Raw genomic sequence first — 19,224 nt, forward strand, 5'->3', positions numbered from 1 at the left:
TTGCTTTGAATTTATTAACATAACTTTAATAGCAAATATTACAAACGCGAGATTAAAACATATCTGCTAACAAGATTGTTGTTCAGAAAACATTTATTTTGCTTAAATGCAAATCATTATTATTCAGTAATCAGTGATAATCCGTATGAAGAAAATACAAGCAAATTCTTTCATGCGTAAAATAAAAATTTAAGTAGGAATTAATTCTAGCGGCAATTATGAATGTAATATGTCAAATGTAATATATCAAATGATAATATGTATCACGCATCGCACAATTTATAATTGATCCGCAGAACTTCGATAACGCACAATTTATTTTCAACATCAATTCTGCACTTCGTTATTTACTATCTATGAAAAAAAATATCGTTCAAAACGCTGTGCTTTTAATGACAAATTCATTAGCTAATTAATATTAATTTTCAATTTCAGAAGGTTTACAATTGTACACAAAATAATTTTGTTTAATTTACAAAAATAGTTTCTTTAAAGCTTCGAAAAAATACAATAATTTTCAAAAAATATGTCAGAATTGTAAATATGAAAATATAATCTTTTGATAAATATTTCTAATAATATATGTAAAGATAACACATTTTATAAAAATAATGAATCAGATTATAATTTTTAAAGAATTGATATATATATATATATATATATATATATATATATGTATATGTATATACATGTGTAATATCAAATTATATAATATAAATAAATATTATATATATATATATATATATATATATACACAATTATATTACAATTATATTACATATAATATTATATATACATCGTTTAATTCCAATGTGAAATCAATAATGTGTAACATTTTTATTTTGAAGCTATCAACTTGCGAAAGAGCGCGTGTTTTCCTATAAAGCATAAGAAGACTTTGCACCGTGAATGAAAACAACTTGCAAGATCGAGTGTCAAGAAGATCGTTGGCATCATTGTTGATATGTGTCACGCTCTTAAACGCAGCGTAAGATGGAACGGAATACTTCGAGTTTAGAATAATTAGTCGCATCAGCATAAGAAATATTTTTCTTAGTTTACATTGAATATTTTTCTTAGTATAGATTGAATGACGTTTTTGCGATTATTTCTTAGAATATAGGTTTGCTACACAGGAATGTAGATTTGCTAGGAAATACCGATTAAAAAAACCTGGGATTTTACAATTACGTGTATCACCAAAGCAAACAATATATTTCATCGTTTTTTTCCTCAATTGCTCCAATTCTCATCTATAATCATGCAATATTAAGATATTATTATAATCTTTGGCATCATATTTCAATATCCTTAAAAAAAATAAAGATAAAGACTTACAAAAAATATCGATTATGTTGGGGGTAGTTTTATTTATTTCGTGATATTTATTACATCTTGATCAGACGAATTTCAAAAATGTAAAGAACTGCTGTCAAACTTATTAAAATAAAATAATTAAAATAATTTCTTTTAAAATAAAATAAAAAATATATTTTGTACTTATAATTTGCGCTTTGTATGAAACGATATTATTAACTAATTTTATTGAAAAATAGAAGCCATGTCAGCTAAAGAAAAAAATGTTTATCTGCATATTAAAAATCTCTTAATCATGAATTACACATTGGTATATTCATTTACAATTAATATACAATTAAACTCGAAACCTTTGTTTACGCAATTACGTTCTACGAATCATATCTCCCTCTCTATGCGTATTTCTTCCTCCAATTTGTCCATCAATTGTGTCTCAAGAATATAATCGAGTATATAAGCGCGTGATCGCATCACAAGTCGTGATAAACTTTTCTATCTGGGGTAAAGATTCGACCCGAAGCGACCCAGCCAATCTATTTTGTCTTTATCCAAAAGCGTCATAACTTGAGATAACTGTTTCTCTCGAATACAAAAAAAGAGGGAGTTATCGAAGCGACGTTGCCAAGGATATAAAGGGACCACATTATTCAGTAAACGGATCATTTTGCTTTGTCAACATTATCGGCGTTCTCTCGTGAAGATATCAGTTGAAGAATAACTTTGCGTAAGTACGATTACTTACATATATAAAGCGAATGCGCTTCTCGAATAAACGCAGTTTACGATGCACTCGAAACGGTTTGGTGATTGAAATCGTGCGGAAAAGGGTAGTAATTTCTCGAGTATATATAACGTGTGTTGTGCTGAAGAATAGAATGTTAAGCGATTATATTATAATTCTGCATCTGATAAAACTGTATACATAGTAACTTTTCAAGAATACTGGACGCAATTTTGAAATGCTAGGTAAGCAAGGCGTATTTCTGCAATAAAATAAGAAATATTTTCTCTTTAATTATTTTCTAGAAATTATTTTCTCTTTAATGAAATACCAGCAATAGAAAGTGTTGAGTATTGTAATTCATTAATTGTGTTTATCAATTTACGAAAAGAAATCAGTTTTTCTTTATGCCCGAAAATTGCATCAAAATTTGGATTTGCCACTAATCAATAAAATTCATAATTGCATTCATAATTGCAGAAATAAATAAATAAAATACGTAGAGAAAAAATTATTTGTAAATTCTCTCTCTCTCTCTCTCTCTCTCTCTCTCTCTCTCTCTCTCTCTCTCTCTCTCTCTCTCTCTTTCTCATTTTTATAAATTATTTATAAATTATTTTTTTACTTACTGAAGGACATTTATATAAATTATAAATATAATGCTTAAAAAATATAAATATAATGCTTACATAATGTTTAAATTATCGTGTTATCTTCAAATTATTCTTCAAATTTCGAATATTAATTCTATATTCTAAAATCTTCGCAATTTTTTTATCCTTTGCGTGTTCATATCAAGGATTTTATATTAAAATTATATTGTATAATATAGCACAATATATAACATACTTTCAAAATTCAAAACAGCTTAAATATCAGTTTATTATCATTGTTTGATACGTATAAATTACTAGAGAGTTACGATTTGTGTTCTTAGATGCCTCTGTAGGCACTAGTTATATTACAGTTGTATAAAATCAATTTGATACTATTATATGCATTCTGCAATTTAATGAAATGTTCCTTTGTAGAAAAAAAATATATACTTGATACAAATTTTTTTAATAAACAATCAGAAAATATATGAATATCGTTTCATTAAACAAAAATCATTTTAGTATCAATTAGAAAGTTATATTTTAAAAATGAATTTGTAAAATGAGAATCAATTATTATTAATTCTTAATTTTGATATATCTCGCTTATCAAAATTAAAAAAAGAAATAGAGAGGGAAAATCAAAAGGAGAAAAATAGAAAATTATATTCATATCTAAATTCATATAAATGATAGAAAAAAAGAAAGAAAAGAAATAGAGTTGCATAGCGATGCAACCGATTTCTTTAGGAGGAAGATTAGGAAAGAGATAAAGCGAGAAGTTCATAGATTCACAATCACGTTCGTATCACGTGCTAGTTCAACCGGCTTCTTTACTGCTTCTTGCTATTCTCAGCGCTCTACAGGCATTTGAGAAGCACTCGGATTGAAATTCGGTTTATCTCAAATTTGCTTTATCGTCATTTCATCTCTAGTAATAATTAGCAGATCGAGTTAATATCATACAATTCTTTTTGTTTCTTTTTTTTATTTCTTTATATAAATATATTTTATTTAAAAAATCCAAGGATGCTGAACAAATGGATATATTAAATCTTTATTAAAATTTTGAAAATTATTTAAATTAAGTTTTGATGTTACATTATAATTGAAAAAAAATAATAAGATTTATTGCTTTTAAATGCATCATAAAAATTTTCATAATTACTTTCCTACAGATAATTCCTTTATTTTCAATTGTTTGTAATTTAAAAATTATTAATGTCTCGCCATTTTAAATAAGATAAAATCGATTTTAGATTGAGAATCTATTATTAAAATTAAAATTAATGATCGTGGTGCATCTTTAGTATTTTACATGAGAATTTACATTTTCATTATGTAATAAATTTATTCAGATTTCTTATTATTATGTCATCGAATAATCAGACAATCGTCAGACAAGTTGCAAGATTAAATAAGCGATGCAATTAGCATCAACATATTATTAAATGTCGTTGACATTGACATTGACCGACATTCTCGATACAATATAAAGTATACAGGGTATTAACAAAATTCATAAACATAGAATGCATAAATTGCTTTTATTTCCATCTGTAAGGGGAAAAAATCTATTCATTCGAGTAGAAAAAATAAAATTATTTAATAAAAAATTAATTAAATTAAAGATATAAAATTAAAAGTTAATTTTCGGTTAGCAAATTTTTTCGTAAGGTTGTATTTTTTACAGAAAAAAAAAGATAAAGCTCATTAAATGCTATCTCTGTTGTTGCATTTCCACATCTGATTTTTGTTTATGAACAATCTACGCTATGTTTATAGCGCGACATAGACCTACGCACAGCGACTTCCGTGATCAAAAGGCGCATGCGTAAAGGGAGGGTAAGAAACTTCGATCGACCGAGCGTAGGATAGGGAAACCAAATTCGGAGTCGATGCGGCAGAATCAGCTGCTCCGTGGTTGGACTCCGTTCGTTTTATTAATTTGACATACAAAAGAAATTTGTACGAGTAGTGCCGGCATAAAATTCGTTTGTTCACAAAAGAATCCTCAAATCGCGATTCTTCAGGGGCGCGAAAGGGGGAAGTTGCGCGAGCCGATATTCGGGTACATATTGATCCCGGGTGGATATTGGACGGGTGGATATATGTATATATATACATATAATTAGTGCGCACCGCGTATTCCCGCGAGGAGTAGCCGTGATCATCGGTGTAACTTCCGCGAGCAACCAGGGCGTCTCCCACAGCCCTCTCAACATTCATTCCAGAGGAAAAAAGATGGGCGTTGAGGTATTCGACTGCCTAGACGACTATCTGCGAATAGAACGCTGCAACAAATCGTATTTAGGTAAGCCCGCGTTCGTCGACCTGAATGACACGCGGCGCATCGTCGCGAATAAACGTCACGATGAAAGTTCTGCATGCATTGTCATGACAAGATACCCGTCGATTATAGGGATCGGCCTAAATTGCGTTAAAATTTTAGAAATAAACTTTTAGTTATTATGCAATTTTTTAGAGAAAGATATCTACAGATCGAATGATAAGATGACTTTCAATTTTTCAATTAATATTTTCCAGTAATTTTTCATCAATTTATCTCTTCAAAAAAGATGAAGCAAAGTAAGAAATAAATTAAATGTCATTATATATAAATTAAGCAATTATTATTCTTAAAAATCCTTGCATTTATTCGTATTATACATATATATATATATATATATATATATATATATATATGTATATATAAATAAAAAGAAAATGATAAGAAATTTTTCTTCTTTTTTAGAATATTTGGACACACACACAAACATACACATGTATACATATATATATATATGTGTGTGTGTGTGTCCAAATATTCTAAAAAAGAAGGAAAATTTCTTATTATTTTCTTTTTATTTATCATGCCTACATCAAATGTGCAAATAAAAAATTGTAAAGTAAAAAAAATACCTCGTTTTTTTTGTTTGTGATTTATCTTTCTTTATGTCTAAAATATATAATTGATATCGCGAATGTACATACCTTCTATTTATTTATTTTATTAATAATTTAAAATAATTTATAAATAATTATATAAATAATTGCAATAAATTTTATGAATAAAAAAAAGAATATCTTAAAATATCTTAAATATTATTTTAAAAAATACTCAGTTATTTCTTATATAATCTTATAATTTCTGTACATAAGTGACATTCGACTCATTCTTTTTATAAATCCTCCTTTGATCATAAAAGTTTTATTATCAAGATTTAATTTAATCGAATAAGTGCTAGAAGTTTTTTATACGATCTATCATTTATATTATCTTTTATTGGCAATGATACTTTTCAATCAAGTTGTTTATCATTGTTTCGCAAGTCTTATATGGCATTATTTCACACGCGCGAATCACTCAGCAGTAATTTAATAAACTCTATCTGTAATTTAATCATAAGTTTATTGGACTAATGTCATCAAATGTCATACACGTGGAGTTTTTGTTACTCTTTTGTTACTCTTAGAGTTACTCTTTTTGGTATCAGATTTATATATAGAAACATTGTCGAATTTATCTTTTTTCGATGTGAAAAGATATCTACCATTTTTAGTTTGTTTATCAACATTTAAAATATACACATGCATCATATTAGAATTTTTATTAAAGAAATTTATTTTTTTAAAGAAAAGACTCTATAAAAATTTAATAAAGAAAATTAAAATTTAATTAAAAAATAGAGAAAATTACGTTATTTTTTTGTACACCCTGTATATGGCTACGGCGAAAGTAATGGAAAAGTACTGAGAGATCTATAGGAGAATGCACGGAAGTAGTAGAACTATAGTTCCATAAGGGAATTTAAAGTACATTTAAATGGAAATGTAATAAATTAAACAAATCAAAATTTCTTTTTATCTTTAAAAGTATAGATTATATAGATTCAATATACAAAAATTTTATTATATTTTTTATTATTATTTATTATATTTGTTATATTTATTATATTTATTATTTATTATTATCTATTATATTATATAAAGTTCAATTTTGTGTGTATGTGTGTGTGTATGTGTGTGTGTAAGCCTTATCTATAATAAAAGTGATATTGTATTCTTGCTAAGCATGAGATAATGTAAGATAGTAACATTATTATTGCTTTTTTCAATAAGCTCCCTTATTTTTATCGTTTCTAATATCTAAAATAAAAAATTATCAATTTAATTATAATATTCGTGAGTAATAATTTAATCTTTATCATTTTAATATCAATGATAATGTGAAACAAGATCTCTTAATAATATACATAATTCAATATTCGAAGTATCTTTATAATTTTAATATAATCATAAAATAATGTGAAACATGATCACTTAATAATATCAAAAATCGATGATGAAGAATAGATATGCTTACACACATTTATAGATAACGTAAAAAGGTGAAAACATCAATATCTAGAGTAAATATTTTGATACCTTTTCCATGTTACATCTACATCAATATCGTACAAAAAAAGTGTATGATTAAACGCTGATAAAAATGTAGGATAAAATTAATGAATTAAAGTATTATCGAAAAAAGAAATACAATAATCCTACGGCAATGCTCCGATAGCCGGCATACAACGGAGTACGATGGGGAAAAGGAGGTGGACGAGCACGTGCTCACCGAGTGATAGAATTTTTTTTTCCGAGCTAAATAAGGTGATTCACTCTTGGTGGGGAAGCGGCGAACCAATGAAAATGCGCGCGAGTCAGCGTGCAGAGTGAAATGAACGAAAAATAATGAAGAAAGGAGCGAGCTGGAGAACACCTTCGGAATCAATGCGCGTAGCGTGTGCACGTGATCGAGGGAGACAGATAGAATGAATGAGAGAGAGAGGATGAATGGAGCGAGACGTAAAAGCGGAGCCGCGATATAGGTATACGAGGAGGAGCGAGATGAACGATGCACCGTATATAAGATTTTACTCAGTAACGTATCTTTAATGAATCAGGGCCAGGGACAAAGAGATAACGCATATTTCGAGAATCGATAAACATAGTCGAGCATCTTTTCGTCGATATCGCAATTTCGCATACACTCACGTTCAGTTTGAGATAAAAAAGGGGGCGGGACCGAGATTACTCGCATAAATAAATGAATGGCACGAGTGCGAGAAGGCACTTCGATAAGCTGCTTAGCGAGACGGAGAAGGAGCAACGGAGAGGGGAATCTGTGTATTCGCAGCACGAAACTCCGTCGTTGTTGCCATCGTCGAAGTGCGTTTCTGTCGGTCGCCACGAGTACACTTGACGCAGGTGTGTTAATTCGTGAACTCGTGTCGTTTCTTGCCGCGAGATCCATGGACATTTGCTTTCTAAGAAAGCCGACGAGATCGCGGTAACTCGCGTGAAGAATTGTTCCAATTGTCCTGACGATTTACTTAAACACGTAGAGAAAACGACAAATCGCGAATTCTTTCGCTGCACCTGGCTGCGTTTTGTCGGAGAATGTTTCTCGTCGCACCGGTCGACAATAATCGTTGGGTCTACGCAATGCACGGATTGGAGAAGCCTATGGATCATGTGCCCGGTAATGATTTATCAGATGTATTTACAAGTATCGATATAGGGAATATATTATCCTCATGAAGGGATCAATGTTTCGAAATTAGAAAAATAATTATATATTTTTTTACGTACATAATCTATTCGACAAAGAGAGAGAAAGAGAGAGATAGAGAATTTGAGATGATATCGTTATCATTGAGTACACTTGTAGCATGAAGTGTGCTTAAACAATCATGAGAATACATCACATTACTTTGTAAACACATCAAATATGAAGAAAAATAGATAAAGGGAAAGAATAAATTTTTTTTGTTCCCGACAAGAGTTAAATCTGTTTACAGAATATGCTAATATTGGTGGCGCTATCACGTCGCGATTCTCGTTGTTCACGTGTCTCGCGAATGAACGTTTGCATTTTTAATTATGCTGTTTTGTTGCTCGCTATAGACATATATAGGAAAGACTCACTATGATGTTGCACATCGACCAGCTGCAATTTGCATACATGTCAACAGCTTCATTAATTTACAAGAAAAATTTTTTATAGAAGTTGCCGTTATCGCTTTCAAGATCAAAATAGATACTTGATTCTATATGAGATATCGATCTATAATTACGAGAAAAATTATTAGTTGACATATTATTAGATACTCAAAATCCACCCAAAGTCTCTTAAGAGAATAATATAAACGATATTATTAGTAATATTAAATTACTAATTTAATACAAATTAATAATTTAATAAAAAATGCTATTATACAATAATTCTATATATTATTAATAAACATTATCATTTAATTCATTTATCTGCATTATCTTTCTGGATGAAACAAATTTAATCTTCTTTCGAAATATATAATAATTAATGAATAATAATCTTAAAATACACGACATATTTATCATATTCAATAATATCGCAGAAGATTGAGCAAAATATATTCGTCGTAGGCAGTTGAGTGAATTATTTGATTTGGGTCTAATTCTGGACAGACGGAAATTCGTAACTCTTATTTGCCTTGTCAATGTCGTCAAAACACACTCGCTACATGCAATTGTGGAAGAGGAGGTCTTATCAACGTGATAACGAATAGAGTTGCCCGCATCTGGCCACGCGTTATGCACGTGAACAGCGCGTGTTTACCACATTAACGAGATACGAGTAGGAATTGCACACACAGGCACACGTTATTTCACAGATATAGTCTCTCTATAAATAACCGACAACATACACGAAGGTCGTCGGTGAAAAAATACGCCGCCTATTATCTAACACTTACATCTACCTATGCATTTGATTGACCCTAAATTTAACAACGCAAGATGCACTTTTATTTTTTATACCATCGCGATTACGTAATGTGAATTTATTTATAAAATATTTTTAAATCTTCCAGAGAGCGGCATGTCATCTTTGAAATGTTGACATTATTTATTAAATATTTCATTCTCATTTCATTGAAATGCAAATACATTTCGTTGGAAATTCACCGAGGTTAAACGTCTCGTCTGTGTCGTCTATATCGTAAAATTTAATATCGCGGAATATATTATACACTAAAAAACATGCTGACAATAATAAAAAATATCAATGATTTTCATAACGAGAAAAATATCGAAGATAATTTAATTAATTAAATTAATATTAAATTAAAACGACGTAACAGAGTCGGTAAGCGTTTCACTGACTCGGCGAAAGTTTTTTTAGAATATCTGATATTTCAGTTCACACCAATGAGAATCGTAACATTCATCGAGCACGTGAACACAAAGGCCATTTCTATCTTTTACTACGAATGAGAAAATAGAATTCTCTGCTCTAAAGACTAAATTTACATATAGGTGGGCGCGTGTTTCAAATACGTTAAATAGCGTTAAATAAAATTAGCGTTATTATACTAGATAATTAGAGCGATTAAATCGGACTAATTATATTTAATCGGAGTGCTTTGAATGTGTATGATATGAAGACCGCGTTCAATATCAACGTGAGATAAGAATCAAGTTCCGATTGTCACATCTTCACCAACGTGCGAAATGATAAGAGAAACATAGATTCATTAATTCGTCGTTAATTAATGCTCTTTGTGCACTATATGCATATCTGTTATGTATGTATTCGTTAATGGGACGAGAGCCAAACGAAGCGCAGCGACATCCTTCCTCGGATGAGCTACGCGATATTAATATTACATTTACATTCGCGACAAGAGCCAACGACGTCGCGCACTTTGCGCCGCGCGTATAAGTTAAAACGCAGTGCGAGTGCGTGAGTCATACATGTTGGGATGCAGAGTAGAGCATCTCGTCTCAATGATCTTACTAGTCGGTCATTTCATTTTGTGCAGCCGGCGGTGTTATGGCGGGTTCCATTGCCACTTTGGCGATCCTCTGGGTGTCCCTTCAGACGTTGGGCTTCCTAGGACATTCCCACTCAATCGGCACGCATAAGCTGCCCGAGTCGCTGCAGACTTATCTTGCCAGTTACACTGGTAAGTATCTACCGCAATTCAATTTTGAATTTAATTAAAAATTTCACACCGCAAAAAATTGAGGAAGCAATTTTATGATTGCCGCAAATACTTCCATGAAAATACTTTGGTAGTAAATATCTCAGTTGAAATTAATGTCGCATAATTAATAATGTTGAAACGTGTTTCTATGGTCTTTTTTGAATATATTTTATTACGTATTATGCTATTTTATTTTATAAAATCGCATATTTTTGATGAAAAAGTAAATTTGTATTTTTACATGATTACATGCGCTATCTATTTCTGGACTCGCATCAATTTAGCAATTATTTTGGATCTAATCCAGACATGCCGATAACATTTGATCGGTCTTATTTCGGAACAAAAATTCAAGCCATCTTCCGATACATCGCATGTTATTTATAAATTATAATTCACTCATTGTTTCGAAATATTTCAAAGAACCGCTTTCAGGATTACCAGCCATTAACTATGACTCCGATGTCATCGTAAACACGGTCCGTCGAGAAAATCGAAGATTTCCCAGGATCGATGGAACTACCCTAAACAATTCCATCACATATGCGCAGGCGATAGTCGATAAGCTGAACACTCTTGAAAGAAATCTCGCGAATGCCGGTATCGAACTCCAGGCGCAGAGTCCGGCTGAGAAACAATTCTGGAATTCTAATCCTTCGGCAGATGCTTTTGAAAGGAGTATCGATGCAATCGTAGCGGGGAAAGCATCGTTATACCTCAGAGATCTAAAGTGCCGAAGGTACGTGTCGATTATTAATCAAGATATTTTTCAACAATTTCTTTCTTCATTAATCGTCAAGTTTTCGATATTTCACTATACAATTTATATAGATTCTGTAATATTATTAATACATATAGTTTACTCTCATCTGTCATTCGATATTCTTCTCGCGGGCCGAAATTAATTTAATTACAATCGATTTTAATCATATAATCAAAATTTAATTATAATTCATATTTCAATTTTTTTTTATTTTATCGCAGGTTCGGTCTAGATAATAATGACTGCGCCCATCACATATCGACTCTCGGCCTACAGGGCACCCCGCTCGGTGAATCTTGCGCCGCGATGCATAACATGGAATGCAATGAAAAGTTAAAGTACCGCAGCATCGACGGCACTTGCAACAACATTGAAAATCCGAGCTGGGGCAGCGCAATGACCGCATACTCTAGAGTACTGTTCTCCCAATATTTTGACGGTAAGGGTGTCTCCTATCGTGATCGCGCTCCCTCTCTTTCTCTAGCCTTCTCCCCCCCCCCCCCCCGCCACGGCCCCATTTGTCAACGACATTAGCTCGCGATATGGCATCGTTCCCTCATCATCACTCGTCCAGGCTTGAAATTGCTTATCGATCGTCACGTCGCTATAGATTATTAGGGAAATAATTGCTGATCGCGCGTCACATCATACTTTCGACCCAGTCGCGAAACGTAAGCAGCCCCCGCGCGCAAATCAAACCTCCCCCTTGGGATTTTGCACGGGACGAAATTTCGTAACGCGCGCTCTTTGTCGTAAACTCTTTGTCGTTAATTCTTGTGTGGAATAATAATGGTACAATTATTTGCAGCCTCTGAACGTTTTGCGCTCTCCCTTCTTTCCCGCAATTCCATTCGAATCAGAGTCCCCTTCCCCTCCCTCTGCTCATCCCGTTCCTTAGGAGATTTATTTGCTTCTTGTAATAGGATCAGTTTCGAACGAGACAAGATTTTTTTCAATAAATCAGAGTTGCGAAATCGTGTCATACGTGAGTTTCTCGAATCGAAGTATCGATAACAATATGTCGTAACGAATGGGAAATATGAGATTACAAAACATTGAAAGTTTTCCACGATATTTAATTCGATTACGCGGAATTTTTTTACTTACATTTACTGGGAATTTTTACCGCGAATGTAACGAATAATAATCGGTGTTAGGTAAGTGTTGCTTTACTCGTTCGCAGTTGCATATCGATTATATCGTTACGTGCGTTTCGAGAAGACATAGCGATGGGAATGCGTCATCGCGACAAGGTATGTGCTGATAAAAGTTCGTGCCGTCATCCCTATAAATATTTTTATTTGGAAATGACAGTTAGAAATAATGACCATGCGGCGATTATATATTATCTATTCGACCAGTTGCAGTAGAACGATAATACATGTGTCATACTACGGCTATGCTAGCGTAGATAAAGAGGGATGCGTAATTTGTTTTCATTTCACTCGAGGTCACCCGAGTCAGATTATTATTGTATCTTCTTTCTGCGGACTTGCAAAATTCTCGAGCTTCTTGTTACATGGAATATAAATTCACCAAACGACGCACTGCATTCCCCGCGTTATGTCAATGCCATTCATGTTGATGCATTTAGTTTCTTGTCCTGCGCGCTTTCTTTCGAGTATAATAGATTCGAAGACACTTGGAATTTTTTTAAGTGTTTAATTAATACACTTTAATCCTAGAATATGGAACATGCGAATTTGAAATCAATACTTAAAAAAATGATGATAAATGAAGAATATTAAATTATAACAGTAATCTATTCGTATTCCGTAGAGATTAAATACCGAACATTAATGAAAAATCGGGGCTCACTATTTTCATTTTTTATTTGTAATATTTTGGCCTTATTTTAATCTGTAATATTAAAAACAAGATAAAATATCGCATTTATGGATTGAAATTTAAAAAATAGGAATATGAAAACATGATAAAAACTATCTTTTATCAAAAGGATATCAGATGTATACGAGAATTCGATATCTTGAATATCATTCGTACGATAGGAACATAGTCACGTCTTTTATTTCACGGTTATCGCGCTCATAAAAAAGCCATATTCGATATAATAGATAGTCGATAATCGATATTTTTTTGTTGTAATATCACGCACAGAAAAATCTAATCTATAAATAGCGTAATGAAAACGTTAAAAAGTTCGCATTGCGGAAAATTCACGATAAAATTGCGAGCAATTCGTTCTCGCAATTTATACGTCACTTATTTATGTCGCGTACTTGTACTTATACTTTTTAAGGGGCCGGTATCATCCAAAGCCTACCGATTAGATATCGCATTTTTTATTTTTCAATCCAAGCAAAATAGCATCTTTAGATGCTTAGTCTTATCACGCGAACCAGCAACCTCGATCTGTCAACCTACCCTATCCGACTTATCATCTCCGTAAAACACATTCACGTATATACATATACAAACGTAGACACATATATGTAATATGTACGTATGTATGTCGATTTATTACTAAATGCATACATGCATACACACATATATATATATATACACATATATAGAAATATACATACTGATCCTTGGGCGCAAATGGATAAACGTTCGTCGATTGGCTTAACAAATTATATTCTGTGATTTGCATTACAGTTGTTGTGCGATAAGGCACATAGAGCATAAAATGCCTGAGTGTAGCAGTGAATAATACTGCCTACAATAGGGTGCCCCGGTCGGGAGATTCTATCCAGCAGTAGAAAATGTGTATGTAAACTAATTCGGATATACCTAATAATGTATCATATTTATTATATAACACTAGTTGGAATTCTTTTCTGTTCAATTCGCGCCAATACGCGGCTCTCGCGAAGGTACCCGAGCGAGGGAACTCGACTTGGGAGTCATATCTAATTTGGCCGCGCTTAAATAGGTAGTTCCAATTATATCTGCCGGCCAATACATATTTTACGTAATATACGCGCTTCGAGATGAAGTAGATGCATAGCATATTCCCAAGTTTAAATTTTACATTTGACAAAATAGAGATACTCTTTATTCTCTCGCTTGAATGTCTCAACTTTTAACAGTCGTTGAAATTGCTCGTAGAAACACATTCGCGACGAATTCTTTAAAAATAGTATCTTTAAAAATCGCGAAAAAAATTTAGAATCTTCTCCCAGCTCGGTTCGCTCGTTCGAATGCCTTTATCGATCATCTACAAGTAAGTTCGCGGGACGTTTCTGCGAGCGTTCTCGATCCGGGCGGCCGTAACTTCGATGCTAGGACGTCGATTATATATTCGTTTCACAATCGCGTCTCTCTTTAACAGCAGCAATAAACGGCTCGTCATTCGACAACGCATCAGAACGTAGAAGTCGTTGTAGTCGAAGTACCGACTCGCTTTGCAGCACGAGATTTAGGATTCTTCAGGGACCGATCAGTGCCAGGAATGAAATTCATTCTCGCGAATGAATGATACGATTACATCAGCACGCTGGTTTACGATTCGTTTCATATATGTCACAATGCAAACGAAATTACTCCCCTGATCGTTCCCTGTTAAATTTATCGCGCGAGCAAGGCAGGTAGGCGCAGTTAGGATCTCGAGATTGGTACAGCTGGCGATAAACCCGCCTATTTGTAGCTAGAACAGAATATTTATATCCAGCTATAGATATTTTTATAAACTTCTCTCGTGCTGCACTGCCACGCGTACCATTTTAAGCGCGCGCGCGTATTTCAGCTCGCCAAAATCGGAGTAATCACAATGACAATGGCATATATGATGCCGTTTCAACATCATGTGAGCGTGTTCCCGTTCATAGCTGATCATTTTATGAATTGTCGTATCGTTTTCCGTTATGATTTTGCTCTTGTAACTCGATAATTATGATTTATTCTGTCTCGCGAATATTCGACGAAAGCACCACGTCGCGCCAAAGTAGCACCGATTTACTCCGATTTTGCGACTTTGACTATTTACGCAGGCAGAAATCTAATGTTCGATTTGGGCAGGCTTCCAACAATCGAGGCGTATCGGACATACGAAGAGACCACTGCCAAGTCCGAGGCTCATAAGCGCCGCTTTATCCACTGCCAATGATCAATCGGATGCTAGCAGAACACTGGCCGTAATGGAATGGAGCCAATTCATCGCTCACGACATAGCTCACACCGCAGTACGTAAAATGGGTGAGTGGATAAATTTGTATGGATAAATTTAAACGTGTGTATCTAATTTGAATCATCAATCTCTATCGATGGATTAATATCTCACTTGTTGCACAAGTAATTACAAAGAAAATTGCTACAAGCCGATTTAAATATTGATAATTATTTGATATAATTTTGTAATCTCAATCAAAATTTTAATAATAGAAAATATATATTTCTCGTTAGGTAAATCATGTGATATATTTTCTTGAAAAATTTCTTTAAAAAATGTCATTGTATTAATATCAGAATCAGATACGTCTAATCTAGAAATGATACGTCAAAGCAAACTATCGTGTAAATCTGTAAATTACGTCAATTCTCTTTGTCATAATTTGATCATTAAAGGAATTATTTCTTAATTACAGTCTCAAATGGAAAACCGATTTCTTGCTGTCAGCGTGATGGAGACACCCTATTACCGCGCCATATTCATCCAGATTGTTCTCCCATCAGCGTGTCCTATGGCGATCCCGTTTATGGCAAACATGATATTCGATGCATGAATTATGTTCGCTCATTGCCTGTCTTAAAATCAGACTGCACTTTGGGGCCAATAGAACAGGTACGCGATTATCATTTTCCACATTCGAAAGTATGTTTAGTATCTTATTTCAAAAAAATATAATACGATTATCTTAAAAATTAAAAAAAAAATTTCATTATCACTCAAGATTCGCGCAATTTATTATCCAAATAATAATCTATTAATTTAAATATAACTTACAGATGAATCAGGTAACTCACTTTGTGGACGGTTCAACGATTTACGGATCTACCCGGATAAAATCTCGTAAGCTTCGCACTTTTGAAAACGGTCATCTTCGCGTTGATGTGCGAAACAATCACACATACTTGCCAAAAGGAGATGCCGCGTCGCAATGCGGAGAAAATTGCTACAATTCCGGTACTTGTTAATTTCATTTATATATATATATATATATATATATATATATATATATATATATCATGTCTAATGGTTCTGAGACAATTTAAATTATTTCAATAATTATTATTATTTACCAGGTGACGATCGTGTGAATATTGAACCTCAGTTAGCCGTGCTCCACACGATCTGGCATCGCGAACATAATCGCATCGCCGATAATCTTGCCAAGTTGAATCCAGATTGGTCGGATGAGACTCTGTATCAGGAGGCCAGGCGGATCGTAATTGCTGAGATTCAACATATCACTTATAAGGAATGGTTGCCTATTTTACTAGGCAGAAGATACGTTCGTGCCGTTGGTCTCATCGTAGGAAACTATCCCCATTACAGTCGTAATTATAATTCCGACGACGAACCGTCGGTTAGCAACGAGGTTGCCAACGCAGCCTTACGTTTCTTGAACTCACTGGTGCAAGGAAAGCTAAGGTAAACATAATATATATTACAGTACGAAGAATAATTTTTATAGAAATATGCACGACGATATTCATGGCTCTTTCTCTTGTTTCAGTTTACCGGATAATTCTCATCAACAGAACAAAACGTTGAATCTGGCGGAGCATTTTTTCAATCCGCGTGTAATCGAATCGGAGGAAGTGTTTGACGGATTACTTCGCGGTCTCGCTACTCAGACTAGCCAGAGAATGGACATTAGCCTTATTTCAGACGTAAGTCAAACGTTCTTTTTTTTTTCTTTTATATAAATGCTGATAATAATACGATCAAAAAGAATTTTTCATAACGATCGTCATTTTTGCGTTACAGATGACAAGCAAATTGTACAGTAATGGCAATAATTTAGGTTTGGATGCTGTCAGCTTAGACATTGAACGTGGTCGCGATCATGGCTTGCCAGTATATAATTATTATCGTAGACATTGTGGACTTCCTGCCGCCAAAACCTTTGACGATTTCTTAGATAACATTCCCATAGAAGTAAGTTGAATAATGTTTCTCCTCTTGCATTTAGTATTCTTAAGATAAATAAATCATTGATACATTTATCATCGATCTATTATCAGACGGTGAACAAACTGCGTACAATCTATGGTCATCCCGATGATGTCGATCTTATTGTGGGCGGTATGGCAGAGAGACCGGCGGATGACGGCATGGTTGGTCCGACTTTCCGTTGTCTCATTTACGAGCAATTCTCTCGGTCTCGACGTACCGACAGGTTCTTTTACGATTCCGTGATGCAACCGCATCCTTTCACGCCTGGTAAGTTGGCACCTCATCTTATGCATTCCGAATCATGTGCATTATTTATTTCCACTTCTGATTAATTATCTTTCTTTATTACAGAACAATTAGCTCAATTGCATAATGTTTCCTTGGCGCGAATATTCTGCGATAATGGTGAAAATATTACTCAGATGCAGCGCAATGTGTTCCTCAAGCCTCAAGTCGGGTAAGTTCGGTTGTTTCTGTGGCAAGATTTGAAAGATACTCAAAATTCCTATTATTATATCTATTATTTAATATCGCATCTTTTATATTCCAGAAATGAATTGAAACGCTGCACAGATTTCGAGGCGATACCCAGTGTGGATCTATTTGCATGGGCAGAAAGGGCAAAAGCGTATCGTTGAAGTCTTTAATTAATTGGCTGGTCACATAACAATTGCATCCGTTCGCCCGTAAATGCGGATTTAAGGAGGATGGTTTACGGGAAGCGAGCCCAGAACGAGTGCAATCGCGCGGGAAAAGCGATTGTGTGAGATTACGTAATAATCTCATCAGAATCGTCAGAGGCGTCGCAACGACGGTATCGTTCTCGCTACGATGAAGCGAGAGGGGCAATATAGGACAGAGAGCAAAACAAGCGAAATAACGTGACTAGTCGATTAAAAAAATATCCAGTGGCCGAAATAAGGCTGAAACAACAATGCATACGCGAGCTAAACTACGAGATGAACGAACGAAGATAAACGATCAGCTATTTATAATGAAGGAATCATAGAGTTCGTCATCTTATTAATTGACTTTGCTCGCAGGATTGCATTTTTCGCGACAGTCTGATCAATAATGTAGTCTGATATAGGCGCACCTTGTAGGTAGTCTGTGTATCTGTGTAAAGATGTATAAGTGGAGTGGTGGACATTACGAACGTATTAATTACGCTCATATAAACGATCCTATTGAGTCGAGGTTTCAGTTAAAGGTACTTAGCGACTGATGAATTTGTGATTATTTAGAATTAATAAATGTATACAATTTTTATCTAAGCGATAAATGCAATATTATCATTTAAAGAATCTTGTTAAAGAAGCTTAGATCGAATCTCGATTAACAAGAATGCATTTTTTCACTTTTTTGAGAATAATTCGCATAATGTATAAACCGAAGCTATAACTGAGAGCAATAATTTATTGGATGAAATATTGGTACTGATATAACAATATTTTCAATGCCATAAGAGGCATAAGTATTATATAATATATACGTCAAAACTTTATTATATACTTTTTATACAATTTCATATCGATGTACTTCGTAAACGTTTCCGAGCGTTTTAACAAGGTATGAAGAATTTTTAAAAACTTTCGCAATATCTGTCAAAAATATTTATTTGAGTCATAATTTACAATAATTCTGTAATAATTTATAATTTGTAAAAATATAATTATCGATTTTTATAAGTTAATTGCTCGATTTATTATCTTATAATCTTGTAAACAATT

General features: G+C 33.3%; 1 protein-coding gene across 7 annotated transcripts; it reads left to right on the top strand.

Moving 5' to 3' along the window:
* The first annotated feature begins 1,801 nt into the window (after positions 1 to 1,801).
* Positions 1,802 to 18,357, top strand: LOC105251323 (peroxidase). Of its 7 annotated transcripts, none has more exons than XM_011258036.2 (13): positions 1,802 to 2,041; positions 10,485 to 10,628; positions 11,085 to 11,388; positions 11,634 to 11,851; positions 15,394 to 15,570; positions 15,960 to 16,156; positions 16,321 to 16,498; positions 16,618 to 16,966; positions 17,052 to 17,208; positions 17,306 to 17,476; positions 17,563 to 17,761; positions 17,846 to 17,951; positions 18,045 to 18,357. In XM_011258036.2, the coding sequence occupies exons 2-13, from the start codon at positions 10,496 to 10,498 to the stop codon at positions 18,130 to 18,132; spliced, it is 2,277 nt and encodes a 758-aa protein (XP_011256338.1). In that variant the 5' UTR covers positions 1,802 to 2,041; positions 10,485 to 10,495; the 3' UTR covers positions 18,133 to 18,357. The 7 variants fall into 7 exon arrangements, with proteins under 7 accessions (XP_011256338.1, XP_011256337.1, XP_011256336.1 ...); XM_011258035.3 differs by having other exon boundaries at positions 1,808 to 2,041; positions 11,073 to 11,388; XM_011258034.3 differs by lacking the exon at positions 1,802 to 2,041 and adding an exon at positions 2,119 to 2,283 and having other exon boundaries at positions 11,073 to 11,388.
* The last annotated feature ends 867 nt before the right edge of the window (positions 18,358 to 19,224 follow it).

This window comes from Camponotus floridanus, unplaced genomic scaffold, assembly GCF_003227725.1.
Source record: "Camponotus floridanus strain SB8 unplaced genomic scaffold, Cflo_v7.5 scaffold1, whole genome shotgun sequence".
Taxonomy (NCBI): Eukaryota; Metazoa; Arthropoda; class Insecta; order Hymenoptera; family Formicidae; genus Camponotus; species Camponotus floridanus.

Coding starts and splice junctions, on each gene's coding strand:
- LOC105251323 (XM_011258031.3), top strand. CDS start 8,080: ATGTTTCTCGTCGCACCGGTCGACAATAATCGTTGGGTCTACGCAATG. Junction 8,162..10,484: donor GCCTATGGATCATGTGCCCG/GTAATGATTTAT, acceptor CATTTTGTGCAG/CCGGCGGTGTTATGGCGGGT. Junction 16,499..16,617: donor AGAAAATTGCTACAATTCCG/GTACTTGTTAAT, acceptor ATTATTTACCAG/GTGACGATCGTGTGAATATT.